At 42.1% G+C, this 16,793-nt stretch overlaps 2 protein-coding genes across 2 annotated transcripts in view; both read left to right on the forward strand.

The window, feature by feature from the left end:
- LOC125302398 (actin-like) lies at positions 1-1,137 on the forward strand. Its single transcript, XM_048255550.1, has one exon. It carries the CDS (start codon positions 1-3, stop codon positions 1,135-1,137), a length of 1,137 nt encoding a protein of 378 aa, XP_048111507.1.
- A 3,386-nt stretch (positions 1,138-4,523) lies between these two features.
- Positions 4,524-16,793, forward strand: part of LOC125302399 (caM kinase-like vesicle-associated protein) — a gene marked incomplete at its 3' end in the record, with an annotated part of 86,619 nt that continues 74,349 nt past the window's right edge. Inside the window, exon 1 of the mRNA XM_048255551.1 lies at positions 4,524-4,688. The remainder of the gene's footprint in view (positions 4,689-16,793) is intronic.

The following is a 16,793-nucleotide window of genomic DNA, read 5'->3' on the forward strand; positions in this document are numbered from 1 at the left end:
ATGGCTGGACAACAAAGCGCAGATTTCCTGGACAACATGGCCATCGTGATTGACCCTGGCTCTGCCTACACCAAGGCTGGCTTCTCAGGAGAGGAGCATCCCCGCACAGTGGTGCGCTCGACCGCAGGCCTCCCCGCTTACACGCCGGGGGAGAGCAGCCGCCTGGGCGCCTTCAGAGGAAACCGTGGGCCTGGCACCACCACCACCACCCCCGCTCCATCTCCCGCTCCTGCCTGCGATAGCCTGCTCGGCGACTGGGACGCGCTGGAGAGCCTGTGGGGGGCGCTGTTGCAGGACGAGCTAGGCGTGTGCCCGCAGGACCATGCCATCCTGGTCAGCGACTGCCCTCTGGCGCCCCCTGTCCAGCGCGCACGCCTGGCGGAGCTGCTGTTCGAGGGCCTGGGGGTCCCCGCGCTCTACGTGAGCCACGCTCCGCTGCTGAGCCTCTACTCCTACGGGCTGGTGACGGGGCTGCAGGTGGACGCAGGGGCCAGTGGAACGCGCGTCTGCCCCGTCTACAGCGGCTACTGCCTGCCCCACGCCGCCCGCGGCCAGCCACTAGGGGGCGCCGCCTTCTTTGCGTACCTGCAGCAGCTGCTGGAGCAGCGGGGGCCAGGGGGAGGGGTCAGCGAGCGACGCGCGACGCTACGGGAGGCCCAGAGCCACAGCTGCTACGTGGCGCAGGACTTTGAGCGGGAGCTGCAGACGGGGTCGGAGGTCACCGAGTACCGGCTGCCCGACGGCACCACCGTCGCCCTGGGCAACGAGCGCTTCCGCAGCGCAGAGCTGCTGTTCTGCCCGTCGCTGGCCGGAGAGCCGCACCCGGGCGTCCACATCCTGGCCCTCAGCAGCGTGCGGGACAGCGCCCCCCAGTGGCAGAACCAGCTGCTGGCCCACGTGGCATTGTCCGGCGGGACGTCTCTGCTGCCCGGCTTCCCCGAGCGGCTGCAGTTGGAGCTTGAGCGCCTGGCGCCGCGCGGCTCTCGTGTCATCGTCCACTCCGCTGCCCATCGCCACCTCGCCGCCTGGGTGGGCGGGGCCATCATGGCCTCTCTACGCAGCGTTCAGCCGCTCTGGGTCACCAGCGCTGACTACCAGGAGCACGGACCAGACACAGTGCTGCAGCACTGCTACTAAAGACCACACACACACACGTGCACGCGCACACACACACATTTACATTGTTTTTTATCTAAAAAAGACTAAAGAGATATTAGAGTAAATTCATGCTTATGAAAGAAAGGTGTCGTCTGGAGTCCTTACAATATAGATATGAGTCCTGTACAATATAGATATGATGAGTCCGGTACAATATAGATATGAAAGAGTCCTGTACAATATAGATATGAGTCCTGTACAATATAGATATGAAAGAGTCCTGTACAATATAGATATTAGTCCTGTACAATATAGATAAGAGTCCTGTACAATATAGATATCAGTCCTGTACAATATTATTACATTACATTTGGCTGACACATTTTTAACCAAAGCGACTAACAACAATATAGATATGAAAGAGTCGTGTACTATGTAGATACATAGATGTATTTATAGTTTATAGATTGATAGCTTTATTAATTCATGAAGTGTGGGAAGTTGTTACCCAGAACATATTCAGCAGGACACAGAAAGCAAGCATTGCACATGAGGGCAGAGAAGGCCAGAGAGTCCAGGTGGGTTTTGGGCCTGGATTTAAAAGCAGTGATGGAGGGGAGGGGGCATTTCATATATCAGGTGCCTGGATTTAAAAGCAGTGATGGAGGGGGCACTTCTTATATCAGGTGCCTGGATTTAAAAGCAGTGATGGAATGGGCAGTTCTTATATCAGGTGCCTGGATTTAAAAGCAGTGATGGAATGGGCAGTTCTTATATCAGGTGCCTGGATTTAAAAGCAGTGATGGAGGGGGCAGTTCTTATATCAGGTGCCTGGATTTAAAAGCAGTGATGGAGGGGGCAGTTCTTATATCAGGTGCCTGGATTTAAAAGCAGTGATGGAGGGGGCAGTTCTTATATCAGGTGGCAGCTGATTCCACAAGCGTGGAGCAGCGACTGCGAAGGCTCTGTGGCAGAGTGGGGGATGTGGAGGTCTTTGTTGCCAGATCTGAGAGACCTGGCGGGCTGAATGTGTATGAGGTCAGAGATGTAGATTGGGGCCAGATCATTTTGTGCTTCAAAAACCATTAGCAGAATCTTAAATTGGATCCTGAAATGGACTGGGAGCCAGTGAAGGGAGGCTAAGACTGGACTAATATGCTCCAGTTTTTAGGTACCAGTTAGCAGCCTTGCCACTGCATTCTGTAGAATATATATTGTTGTAATCATAAAAACACTGTAAGCTGATTAATGGAGCATTTCTATTCTTGAGTTTCACAAAAGACTGTCTAAGGAAATGACAATTCATATAGTAAAGATCACAGTGTTTGGTGTAAAGCACACTAGTGTTGCTATCGCAGTGTTTGGTATAAAGCACACTAGTGTTGGGTATAAAGCACACAGAGGCGTATCAAGCTTTTTAAAAGTGTGGGGGTTGTGGGATAGGAAAATGAAACAATCTGGCCAAATTATAAATAACTCCCTACAGGGACGTTGTAAGTATTTTCTGAGAGGGGTGCGGACTATATTGGTGTCCGGGAGTTTCTCCCCAGAAATATTTTTGAAATTCTGATTGCTAAACACACCATTTTAATGCAGTTTGGGGGGGACAGAAGAAGCAGCGCCCCTCATATGTGTGGCTCATGTGACATGTAGGCCTACATGATCTACCTGCTATCACTTCACTATTTGACACTACCCTACATGGAGACATATCTCATGTTATAAATCTAGAAATCATTTCAGAAATTATGTTTTGTGCATATGGGTTAGCAGGCTAAAATAAATTGCCTAACAGACAGCAGCCTAATTTCGAGGTATCACGGACACAGAATAGTGACAGAACTGTAAGCTCAAATTCAAAAACGTTTGAAGTCTACCCTAACATATGCAAAGGGAATATAAATAAATAGTGTTGCATATAGCCAGCTTAATTAATGTAAATTTAAAGATTATGATTTGCAGTTTCTATGCTTTTTCCATTGATGGTTACAGGAAGCTAGGCTACGTAGTTTAAACTATTGTTGCTTCTAGTCCACCTTACCTCCAGTTTCACTTGCTGCAGGGACGCACACATTGCATGAGCGCTCATAAGCGTTCTATTTGAGTTCTACATGCTGGAAATCTTAGTTCTCAGATGTAGAACTCAAATGTGTCTTGACGCCGCCGTTTGTAAGATTGTAAGGTGAATTTTGGTTTACTAAATTAGCATAATGCGGTAACAATTATCATTTCAATTCTACCTGAAATCTGCTCACTGCAGACGTTATAATGCAGAGCCAAGCAGCAGCACAGCCTTGAAAGACGCACACTTTGAATTTGATCAGAGCGGCGCTGGTTCTTCACTGGCTAACTTTGATGTGATTGGCTGGATGACCGTTCAATCAAATCAACAGACCTATTTGTGTCTCTGTGTTTGCGGTAGATACGGTTCCAACTCTTTACGGAAGCGTTTATTTCCATATTTTATTTTCATTTTAATCTGACAAAAAGTGTGGGGGATAGAACCGTGTTCCAGCAAAAGTGTGAACGCTCTAACAGCCACATCCCCCACGCTTGCTACGCGCCTGATAAGCACACTAGTGTTTGGTGTAAAGCTCACTAGTGTTGCTATCGCAGTGTTTGGTATAAAGCACACTAGTGTTGGGTGTAAAGCACACTAGTGTTTGGTGTAAAACTCACTAGTGTTGCTATCGCAGTGTTTGGTATAAAGCACACTAGTGTTGGGTGTAAAAAGCACACTAGTGTTTGGTGTAAAAGCTCACTAGTGTTGCTATCGCCAGTGTTTGGTATAAAGCACACACTAGTGTTGGGTGTAAAAGCACACTAGTGTTTGGTGTAAAGCTCACTAGTGTTGCTATCGCAGTGTTTGGTATAAAGCACACTAGTGTTGGGTGTAAAGCACACTAGTGTTTGGTGTAAAGCTCACTAGTGTTGCTATCGCAGTGTTTGGTATAAAGCACACTAGTGTTGGGTGTAAAGCACACTAGTGTTTGGTGTAAAGCTCACTAGTGTTGCTATCGCAGTGTTTGGTATAAAGCACACTAGTGTTTGGTGTAAAGCACACTAGTGTTTTGCTGCTGATTTGAAAGAGTAATTCAAATGGTGAATATGTGTATCATTTTTTTGCAAGAATTACATTTTCAGAAAGGATTGCTAAATTTGTATTGCAGGGTTTCATTTTGTTATAGATGTGAGTTGTTTATCTCCAAGTGCTATGTCTTATTTGGCTTCTGTGCTTTGACATAATGAGACAAATTCTGCAAAAAGTGTGTAAGCAATAGGCAACAACTGTAATCACTATACAACCTGGATCTCGAGAGCGCTAATTCGCTGTTCTGCGTGGGTTTGTGGCCCCGCCCACCTCATGTCAGATTAGCTCGAGCTCCTCTTTGCGCTCCGCTGGGTCCTCTGACGCGAAACTCTCCACGACAAGGCGCGAGACGCTTGCTCAACGGATGGTGAAGCAACACTGGAATCTTCGCGTGCACTGGTAGAGAATACCTTCTGCTGTGCTTTTTAAACGTGGTTCGAGACAAAGATCCAGCATCGTGCCAACAGAGGGACAGGGTGGACTTTCGCTCGTTTACCAAGTAAGTTCCCTTCAGAGAGCCTGCGTGATACCATTTGTCTCTGATGTCACGGCAGTGATGCAGACCATACTGATCATATGTATGAACGATAAACCAATTACTTGTTACGCGCAATTTGAAACTTGCAAGCTCATAGTCCGAAAACGTTGCCTACGGGCGTTGATCAGTTTGGTTGACGATTTTATGGGTTTTTACACCCATTTCAGACGTCGTCAGATGTAGAATACCGAACGGTTTAGAAGAATATCGGAAATGCGCACGCATTTGCAGTATAGATTAAGGGCTTGGTGAGCGTCTAAAAGTCTCTGGAGTTAGACAGATGTTGTTGTGCGAGTTTTGAACGTATCAGTTCCATAAACAACGAAATCTAAAATCTAAAGCTAAAATCAGAGGACATCGTTACTAAGTGCATCGGGCTTTCAGCGTCCTGCTTAGCGGCTGGGAGGAGGCGGAATGATCATGAGTGTGTGTGTGTGTGTGTGTGAGACGGATGGCAGTGTTATGCTACTTCAGCAAAAGTTCATTACTGCAAGACTGTATGATCTAAGACTCTCTTGATTTTACCTCTCATACACTTTTTTTAAAATCCCAGTCAATATCTGATTTCGGTGCTTTGAATGGTTCAGGGACGAGCACTCTCCATACAACTGATCCAGAGTCCAGGCAGTAGATCAGCTAGTCCACCTGCGGTGCCTTTAAGCCCCGAGATGTTAGCCACTCAGAGGAATGGACTGGTCGGTTCTTCCGTGGTATCTGTGTGTGTGTGTGTGTGTGTGTGTGGGGGTGTGTGGTATCCAGACATCCCAAGTCTCCCGTATTTTGATAACGGCTGATGATGCCCCCAAATTAGATACAATCTCCCGTAATCTAGAGCGAGCGAGCAAGAGTGCGCACACGAGACCGAAACTTCAAATCGTGTGTGCATCTGAGTGTAGCGCGCACACAACGGGGTTGGAGAGAAAGAAAGAGAGAGGTAGCTGTGTGCCTGTTCAAGACCGAGAGCATCCTGATTGGCCTGTTTCAGTTCAGTTCAGAAGGAACAGGAGCGTCATGGCAGGGACAGAGTGCCCCCCAAAAAGAAACATTTAAGACCCATTTCACATCATACACAAAAGTGTACCCTTGTCTAAGAGTTCAAAATAATGATAGTCTTGCATGCTGCACTGTTTGTAACAGTGACTTTAGCATTGTTAAGTAATTGCAAAAGACATATTGAGGTGAGTTTAACAAGTGTCATTTCATGTGCATATTATTCAGGACTAGCCTACTAGATGGCTATTTGCCAAGGCTACATAAAGACCAAACTACCAAAATCTACATATTTTATTATCACAATTTCTAACTATAGGCCTTCCTTATTTGGTGTGTTGAGTAAGACAAATAATGTTTGGTGTGTTGAGTGAGACAAATAATTAACAAACATGGGCTATTCATCACTATTTCAGTATCTAAGAAGGCTAAAGTATTTATTTATTTATTTGGGGGTACCTCCCTGAAAATAACTTTTTTTGCAGGTTGGGATGTCTGGGTATCTGTGTGTGTGTGTGTGGTGGACCTGTCTGAACTGTGCACTGGACTAACCCAGGGTCAGAGGATAACAAGAGAGAAATTGCAGTGTTATCATTAGCCTGTGTGTGTATATATATGTGTATGTGTGTGAGCGTGTGTGTGTGTATATATGTGTGAGTGTGTATGTCTGTGTGTGTGTGTGTGTATGTATGTGAGTGTGTATGTGTGTGAGTGTGTGTGTGTGTGTGCACATGCACCCTTAACAGTGTACATTATTTACACATTTGCATTTTACATTCTACAGATCTAGAGTTTTGAATTGAATTTGCCGAATATTAATGCTTCTGGGTTTACCAATGATGCCAAGTGAAGAGTGTAAAATCGATTTTTTTCCCCAGTCTGTTAGTTTCAAACAGAAACAGCATTTTTCAACTGCTTACACACTAAATGTTTGCTTGCCAAACAATTTTCTAAACATGTCTTTCCAACACCATAACACCACACCAAATCTGCAAAACCATACACTAATTTTCATTGAATTTTGGGTTCCCTTAAATTACAGTAATATTACTGAACCAGTTAGAACAAAAACATTGTAGAGTACGCGAAGTGTGACGTTCCCTTTCCATGACGGCAGTGTCACTGAATCTAAACAAACTTTCAAAGTGGCGTCATAGCATTGAATGTAGACATGTAGCATCTAGCTAATCAATAGTTTTAAATGTAGACAATAGCCATTTAAACATGTTTTACCTGCTAGGCAGCAGCTTAGCCATGTGTGTGTGGTATCTGTGTGTGTGTGTGGTATCTCTAAGCAGCAGCGTAGCCACATGTGTGTGTGTGGTATCTGTGTGTGTGTGTGGTATCTGTGTGTGTGTGGTGTCTGTGTGTGTGGTATCTCTAGGCAGCAGCGTCGCCACATGTGTGTGTGTGTGTGGTATCTCTTGGCAGCAGCGTAGCCACATGTGTGTGTGTGTGTGTGGTATCTGTGTGTGTGTGTGTGTGTGGTATCTCTAGGCAGCAGCGTCGCCACGTGTGTGTGTGTGGTATCTCTGTGTGTGTGTGTGTGTGGTATCTCTGTGTGTGTGTGTGGTATCTCTAGGCAGCAGCATAGCCACATGTGTGTGTGTGGTATCTGTGTGTGTGTGTGTGGTAACTCTAGGCAGCAGCGTCGCCACATGTGTGTGTGTGTGTGTGTGGTATCTCTGTTTGTGCTCTATGCGTACTAACAGCGCATCGTCATGGCTACGATACTCTATACGTACTAACAGCGCATCCTCATGGCTTCGGTACTCTATGCGTACTAACAGCGCATCGTCATGGCTACGGTACTCTATATGTACTAACAGCGCATCGTCATGGCTACGATACTCTATGCGTACTAACAGCGCATCGTCATGGCTACGGTACTCTATACGTACTAACAGCGCATCGTCATGGCTACGATACTCTATGCGTACTAACAGCGCATCGTCATGGCTTCGGTACTCTATGCGTACTAACAGCGCATCGTCATAGCTACGATACTCTATGCGTACTAACAGCGCATCGTCATGGCTACGGTACTCTATACGTACTAACAGCGCATCGTCATGGCTACGGTACTCTATACGTACTAACAGCGCATCGTCATGGCTACGGTACTCTATACGTACTAACAGCGCATCGTCATAAAGATACATTTCTCTGCATCACGCCCCTTTTTAGGGGAAAACAAGTTAGCATTAGCATTATATCATTGATTCCAATGGGAAAACAAGTTAGCATTAGCATTATATCATTGATTCCAATGGGAAAACAAGTTAGCATTAGCATTATATCATTGATTCCAATGGGAAAACAAGTTAGCATTATATCATTGATTCCAATGGGAAAGACAGCTAGTAGTAATAATAAATAATAATAATAATACATTTTATTTATAAAGCGCCTTTCAAGACACCCAAGGTCGCTTAAAAAATAAAGATGCTGGAAGGAGCAGCATAGTCGCCAGCGTACCTGTGACACCAAGATAGACAATAAAACAAATAAACAAATAAAAGTAAAAAAAAAAAAGAATACAAATTTAAAAAGGGAAAAAATTATGTTAAATTTCCAAACCAGCTGAAAATGTCCAAGGGCAATGATGACCCGTGTGAAACTGTGCACAGCTGTGTCTTCACAACCGATGCAACACCTCTCATCTCATCGTTTTTTCATTAATTTTGTAGTGGTCCGCCCACACACACACACACACACACCACATATATGTAACTGACTCATGTCGAACCTATGTACATTGCCAACTTAATTTGTTTCCAATACCCCAATGTTGAGGACAAATTTAGCCCGTAGCTAACACTTATCATAATATCTAATGTAAAACGGTTAGCTTGCTAGCTAGCTAACTGTGGAACTTCAGTATAACATAGCCAATTATCTCACCTATTTGTAGGAAATACGTTCGTATTACAAGTAATAGAATTAAGGTGTGACTTATGTTTAGTTGATGTTATGACATGTAAAGTTAAGCTTGCCAAACATAGTTATAGTCAGCCACGGGCAGTTTGACTGTGCCTACATTCATGACACTCCTGTTAGTAAACTGGAAAGAGCAAAAATAGGAACATAATGGTCACATTAATCACATAAACACACAGATAACTCTTACACCAACCTTATTTTGTGCATTTTTTTCACATATGTTTAAAGATTTAGTAAGTATAATATAAGCCCTTTTCGCTCCCCACTTCCATGCAGCTCCATAGATTTCCATTATATCCAAACAGTCATCTTTCCCCTAAAAGGGGGCATGTACGTGTCCCAGAGGAAAGAAAATGTTAAAATGAGAGCTCCTCTCTTTCTCAATTGTTTCTCCTAGACAATAATGAGATCACAGTGATATAAAAATGAGATTATGGCTTTTGTCTCCCGCTTCTCAGGTTTGTCTCTGGAGCAAAGAGTTAAAGTTATCTCAGTGTAGACTCCTTTAATTTACAAATGAGATCTCATCAATATTTTTAAACAATGCTCAGTGTTGTCTAATTTATACATCTCATATTTTACTCAGGCTGATCCACCAGAGAGCTCTCTCTGTAAACTCATGTAATGCTCATCCAGACCTATTTGTTTTATAAATTAGTCTGATCTGTAAGAGCTCTAGCTGTTGTACAACAATTCTTAAATGAGTTTCATTGGCTTATTTGTTTTAATTGCACATATTTTCAAGTTCACATTTGCAAACAGTAGGCCTAACCATGTGATGTGACCACCACACATGACGATGCTCTGACAGACCTCTGAAGTTCGCCTACAAAAAAGCTACCATCTATGCCAGGGGTGGCCAACCAGTCCAGCATGAAGAGCCAAAAAAAATTTCAACACAACTCAAAAGAGCCGCAAAGATATCTGACACACATCACAAATTCCCCATCTCTGAATGACTTATTACCATGAGAAATGCTCCGATGTAACAACTGATAAGATGCCAATGTGACCGTCAACTGTTCCGTTGAGTGTCTGCTTCTCTGACTGACGTCTATGTACCCTACCTTTACCTTGTACTTGGAAAGGTCAGTGCCTTTGGGAAATGTTCAGGTTTGAAGCTTTATGCATCAGTTAAGTCTGGTAGCCTATACCAAGTGCCAAACTAACGTGTTAAACACGTTTTTATCGGTGTTATTTTGGTTATGTTGACATATCAACCAGAAGGGTTATGCTAGCCTACAAAAAAGATTAATCCTCCCTTTGAATGTCCGTGTTCCTCTTTCTGTTTACTCTTAGCATCAGGGTTTTCCTGATTGCAACAGTAGCATTACACCTGGCTAAAGAAACAAACGTTTCTGCTTCTTTATGGGCTAGATTTATATCGACACGACAGTAAAATTATTTTAATTTAAACATTGCAGCCTCCTATTGCCAGTACTATCAACTTATGGAAAGCATTTTCATTTACTAGAAAAATAGGCTATTTCAAAGAATAAAAAACTATGAATCAAGGAAGTGAGAACATCAGTTGAGCAGCAGCCCCTGACGAGAGGAGGCAAAAGAGCCCATATAAGGAGATCACCTGTTAAATTTCGAGCAGGCCAGGGGGCGGCATTTAATTGGGAGATGCAGGCGTTTTCCTGAGCGCACTTTGGTCTTCAACCTTCGAGTAGATATTATAATGTTACGTGAAGGCGGCACAATTAGATTTTTGCTACCCCAGAGATAACTTGCGACTTGTTAGCAAGTTAGAGAAATCAAGTTAGACTCAGAGGTCTATGATGGTCGGACGTGACAAACTCGGCGTGCAGAAGACTCCTAGCTGCTACCAGAAAAATGCAGTCTAGATTTGGCTTCAGTGAAACCAAGTGAACGCGTTGTGTGGGTATGAAGGATTGTGCCACCACGAAAACCCAGAGAAGGTACATTAACATTTTGGTAATTTGCTAACGTTCTTGCATATTTTTAGACTCAATATATCATTGAACAACCTGACGAAGCAGCACATAAAGTTAGCTAGCTAGTTAATGTTAGCTACTTGTAAGTTACATCACTGGCTGTGCCGCTTGTATATAAAGCTAACGTTAGACAATTTAACGTTGCTAGCTTACTTTGCCTTATACAGCTTTTAGTCTGTATGTTTTGAATGGTGTTAAGCCATGCTGTAGCCAAAATGCACCGGAATTTTAAAATGTCTTTGGGATGTCAGTCAAGATGACGAAGCTAACGTTATTGCCACTGGTTTAAACTGGTTCCAGCTCAATGCCACTGAAAAGAGGCTGGCAGCTTCTTAAAAAATTGGAAGACTACGCTTGACCATCAGATCAAATTGCTGAACAAACAGCGTACCAAAATGGTAAGTATATTTTTCCCCACGATATGTTCTCACTTTTGTTTAACCTGCTATAAATTACAGCATATTGTAACAGGAGTGAAAGGGCATTCTTGTAACCCAGGTAAACTAGGAAGTAAGCGTTGCTGCGGTCGAGAGGATCGAGAAATAGGCAAGTCAGCATCTGCAGTCATGAATAACTTACCAGTCAACATTTCTTTTGCAATTAATAGAATCTGGAGCATGCAAATCAAACCAGCTATTAGCCTAACAGAAATAAAACCATGATATATCTAGGTATGGTGAAGGGTATGTGATGTGGGGCTATCTATCTATCTTTTAATTACAAAGGCCAAGGGAACTTTATCAGGATGCATAGTCCATTCAATAACTGGCCTTTAAAAATAAAAATCTGCCTGCCTCTATGGGATTTTAACATAGGGGGTTCCTTACTTATGCCTCCTGTGTTTTAAGGAATAACATTTATTAATTTACGATACCTGGTTCATTCACAGAGAATATTGGTATGTTTAAAGGTTGGATTTTTTCCTCATTTTTTAATTGAGGCATTAAGATCAATTTCTAACAGATGATTTATTGTATTCCTCTGGTTGTCTTAACTTATGCACAGTTGATGGTTTTATAAAGACACCCCTACACCAATAAATAGTTCATGTAGACTGTCACACAATGGTAAGTGGAACATTGGCCACAGCTTGTAACAACTTCATTTTTTACCATTCTTTGCGTAGGGATGTGTACACAAGGATGTATAACCTTGTGTAAGGTTAACTTGGGAATTACAACAGAAAGCAACACGTTTCAGCTAATCAAAATCAATGACTGGAACTGTCAGTTTCAGAGCTATTATTACCACACTGATAGATTGATTTTGCTTTTTATTTGCAGCCCCACGTTATGCACTGTGGAGGCGCTCTGCGGATGGACAGCTGTGGAATCCGCAAAGGTCAAGAAGGCTTTTGTTGCGAGGGCTGGAGGTTCCAAAACATCCATGAACCTGGGGTAATTTTCTCTTATTTTAAATTATTTCCAATTGTGGTGAGCATTATTGGTGGGCTTTTTTATAAAGTGTAGGCCTCTATTGCACTAAAATTATTCAGCCTTTATACAGTTAATGTCAAACTGTGTAGCTACGAAAGCTACAAAATCACATTGTCATAGAAATGATAGAGGTGAAATTTCCACTAGGTTTTATGAAGATATTTTACAGATGGGCTGAACATACATCAAAAGTGAAAAAAAAAAATGACATGGCCAAAATGATTAACTCACCAACAATATTTGTTGTGTGGTGGATACCAGGGATCACCAAATGGTGGATACTGTATTTTCTGTTCTTGACAATTGTCAGTGTCTCTTGAGTGATCAGAGCTAAATATTTTGGGCTAATTTAGATGTAATATTGAGTCATTGTCTTTGATTTACCGGATTGACCCTAAAGCACTCCTACTTGTTTACAAATCACTTAAAGGACAAATCCGGTATGAATTGATCCATAGCTCTTGTTGGAAATCACTGCTGTTCATAGGAAAAAGAAAATGTGGCACAGCCAATTCTGAGTTATGGACAGGGAAGTATAGCCCAGAGCCATTATAGAAGTACTTTTGGTATTCCTGACCTAATGCAGGGTAGCCTTGAGGGTCCTAAAAGTCTTTAAACGGTCTTAAATGTCATGTTCCTTAATTAAGGTCTGAAAAAGTCTTAAATTCCGTTGCCGAAGTCTTAATTTAAACGAAGGTCTAAAATGTTAATTCTACTAGCCTGCAAGCAAGGAGAAATGGGGGAAAAAACAACAACAATGTGAAAATTCAACAGGGGGTTGCGTAACGTCAGAGATCGTCTAATTTAGTGTTGCACGGTGCACCGATACTACAAAAGTGTCGCAATAGCTATTAGCAGTTGTCACAATACCTAATTTTATTAGTATCAATACTTTAAAGAATGACCGTGTTCTTGTTTGTGTGCACAAGGCATGCTTCTAGTGCCTCCTCCCCAAGCCTGTGGCTATGCGTCTTTTCTCCTCACACGCGCAGCTGTCGTGCCATAAACAGCGAGACATGGCTGCTAGTTTAGCTTAAGTGATTCTCTGGTAACACATAAGAATAGGCTAATATCAAGTTGATTTGCTCACCTGCACCTCTCAACTTTGTGTTGCTAACCTACCTAGGCTATAAGATGTACGTAGGTCTACTATTGGGTTTAATGTCATTTAGAAGTAGGCAGCGCAAACTTTTATACATCTGGAGAGAGCTCCTTGCTAACTAATTCTGCTAGCTCAGGTCATGTGTGTGTGTGTCATTCGTCATTAGTGCTAAAATCATTATTGAACATGATCCCTTCTATGAACTTGATAGTTTTTTATTTACATTTATTTTATCTAATGACAGACAACAATGAATTGCATCCCACATATCCTTATACATTATGTGCAACTATTATTCACTAGCCTAAAACCGTGAGACTGAAAGCTACAGTAATTACTCACGTATTTCTTAAAGTGACAAGCACTCAATTACACCTAGGCCTACACACCACATTAAAATGTGCCTAGGTGTAATAGTTTAAAAATAAATATTAAGTATTCAAATGACTAAATATGTTTAGCAATTAAGCAGATTAATAGTAATTATGCAGATTAAAAAATACTATACATTAACTGTACACTTTATATGAATTCGAAGGTATATGAAATAGAAACATATGAAATAAGCCATCATTTTCTGTGTGTGTGGAAAGAGTCAAGCAGAATCTAGGATGCCCACTGGTGTGAATGATAACACTATATTCAATATTACTGATGATGTCAAGGTGGTCTGGGCCCCAAATCAAATACATTTTTAAGAATTATCGAAGAAGTATCAAAATCACTATTCTTGATGTGGTATGGGTATCGAAACAATAATTTTGGTATCGTGACAACTACACTAGTCTAATTTCTTGGAAAATGCGCAAACAATACTTTGGGTTTTCGCACCGGCAGCAATGAATCAACATAATCAGTCAAAAGGAGAGGACAGCACATCATGAGGAAGTGTTGTATTAATTGTCATTATGGATTTGATCTGGTGTTTTACAACCGCATAATGGGTGTGATGTAGGTCTTAATTTTCATGTAAATGGTCTTAAAAAGGTCTAGTCTTATTTGGGGTGGTCAAACCTGGGGAAACCCTGTAATGGAAAGAAGATACCGAAGGCTTTTTTGCCATATTGAGTCAGCTTTATTTTCTTGTCCATAACTTGTCTAGGTTATGACACATTTTATTGTTCTTTGTCCTTTGGACAGTGCCTGGTGAGCTCGAACAACAAGGCTTTGAATCAGTTTACACCAGATTTGCCCTTCAATGAGACTGTGTGACATGTTCCAGCAATACTCATCACTTAAACCTCACTGATCACAGGAGAAATGTTCCTGTTGAAACCCACTATCAGAACTAAACAAGGCAACGCTGCATTTAGTTGTTATGCGTTCTGACTATGGAGCCAGCTTCCAGATGACAAAAAAAAATTGCCCAAATTACTTTTTTGACATCAGGACTCTGAACTAAACTATTTTCAGATGCCCTTTTTTTTTTACACTGAATAGGCTTAGTCCAACCAAAACAAGGTTTTGCCTAGCGGGAAGATGGATAGGGGTTAATCCTAGCCGGACAATACAGTTTACTCACTAGATGAGGTGAGGGAATTCAACAAACTTGTTTAAGCTTGACAAATATGTCAATAAAATCTGTTTTTCAATTGGGAAACATATAGCAAATGTGAGTGGTAGCTATCACATCCCCCATTCTGTGTTTAAGTGATTAATAAGGTGTGTCTGATCTTTGTGCTTTATCAAAATTCCCACAGTTATGAAAGCAGACGGTCAAACAAATGTCTTACTTTGTATTTTTGAGTGGCTCACAAACTAACAATGTTCTATTTTCTGCTCTTCTCTCCCTCCTCCCTTTGGTTGGTTCCACCACCAGGATAAAAGACGCAGATTGACCAGCCCACGCTTTCATCCACCATTGGACACAGTATGGCACGCTTTGGCACAAGTTCAGTTTGTTTATGTTATTGTTTATTAGTTCATTTCTCCATGTTGTATGATTTATAGATAGTCTCTTATAGATTGTCATTGTGCAGTTGGTCCGTACAATGCAATTTGCTTGTGCAGCTTTTAAAAATAATACTCACATACACACTCACACACAAAAAATAAATAAGAATACACATTATAAAAAGAACATATCAAGGCATTAACATGGTTCCATTGCTTGAAGTCCATTTTAAAGTGCATCTGTGCAAGCTCCTATTGCTTAAAGTCCATTTTTAAAGTACAACTGTTTTGCTTTGTTTTATAAAATAAAAGTTTGAAATGCGTTGGAGTGCCCTATTTTTTGACCCTCAAACTGATATCTCAATTGTAACTCCTACTTCTCAACAGTTTCTAATTGCAATGTCTCCTCATTTGCTCTATTATTTCTCCTAAGGAGAAACAAGTTGTAAATGAGACTACACTCAAACATATAAGAGATCTCCCGTATTTCTCCTGCTTCTTAAACTAATATCTCTTATGTGACTCCATTTGCTCTATTATTTCTCCTAAGGAGAAACAAGTTGTAAGTGAGACTACACTCAAACATATAAGAGGTCTCCCGTATTTCTCCTGCATCTCAAACTAATATCTCTTATGTGACTCCTACTTGTCTTATTGCTATGTGTCTCATCTTTTGCTTGTTTTATTTCTCCTAAGGCAAAATGCCGTTCCACATACACACATGCATGCACATACGCACGCACGCACATACACACACGCACGCTCACACACTCATACACAGAAACACACATGCATGCACACACATACATACACATGCATGCACACACACATACACACACATGCATGCACATACACGCACGCACACACATACACATGCACGCACACACATGCACACACTCACGCACGCACACACATACACACACACATGCACACACATACGCACGCACGCACACACACTTGCATGCACACACACACACACACACATGCATGCACACACACACACACATGCATGCACACACACACACGCACACACACATACGCACGCACACGCATGCACACACACACACAATATATCAAGGACAACTGTAGGTTACAATGAAATGCTTGTGGTGAGACTTGGGTATTCTACCGGTTATAGCTGAACAAATATCACACATATTCACCCTCCTTGTGGATTACATTGGTATCCTATACTTTACCTTACCTGGCAAACTCCTCCCCCTGTGGTTGCCTTGCATCTTGAATTTCCCCTGGGGATCAATAAAGTATCTATCGATCTATCTATCATAATTTATTACCGAGTGCTTCTTCAAGCGCCTCCATGCTCATAAAAACGTGATTAAACAGGATATAAAAGAATATCTATATACATTTTTACATATGATATTAATATATGACATGTACAAATGTCTGTCTTTATTATTTTACCTCTCTATACCTGTCTGTCTGTCTGTCTGTCTCTATTCCTCTGATGCTACCTCTCTATACCTGTCTGTCTGTCTGTCTCTGATGCTAGCTCTCTATACCTGTCTGTCTGTCTCTGATGCTACCTCTCTAAACTTGTGTGATTGTAAAACGTTGTCTCTCTCTGTCTCTATCTTCAGTCTTATTTTAAACCTTGTCTCTCTGTCTGTGTCCTTATTGCCTCTGTCTCTCTCTCTATCCCTCTCTACCCTCTCTCTACCCCTCCCTCTCTCTCTATCCCTCTCTCTCTCCTTCTATCCCTCTCTCTCTACCCCTC

The sequence above is a fragment of the Alosa alosa genome, chromosome 10 (genome assembly GCF_017589495.1).
Source record: "Alosa alosa isolate M-15738 ecotype Scorff River chromosome 10, AALO_Geno_1.1, whole genome shotgun sequence".
Classification (NCBI taxonomy): domain Eukaryota; kingdom Metazoa; phylum Chordata; class Actinopteri; order Clupeiformes; family Clupeidae; genus Alosa; species Alosa alosa.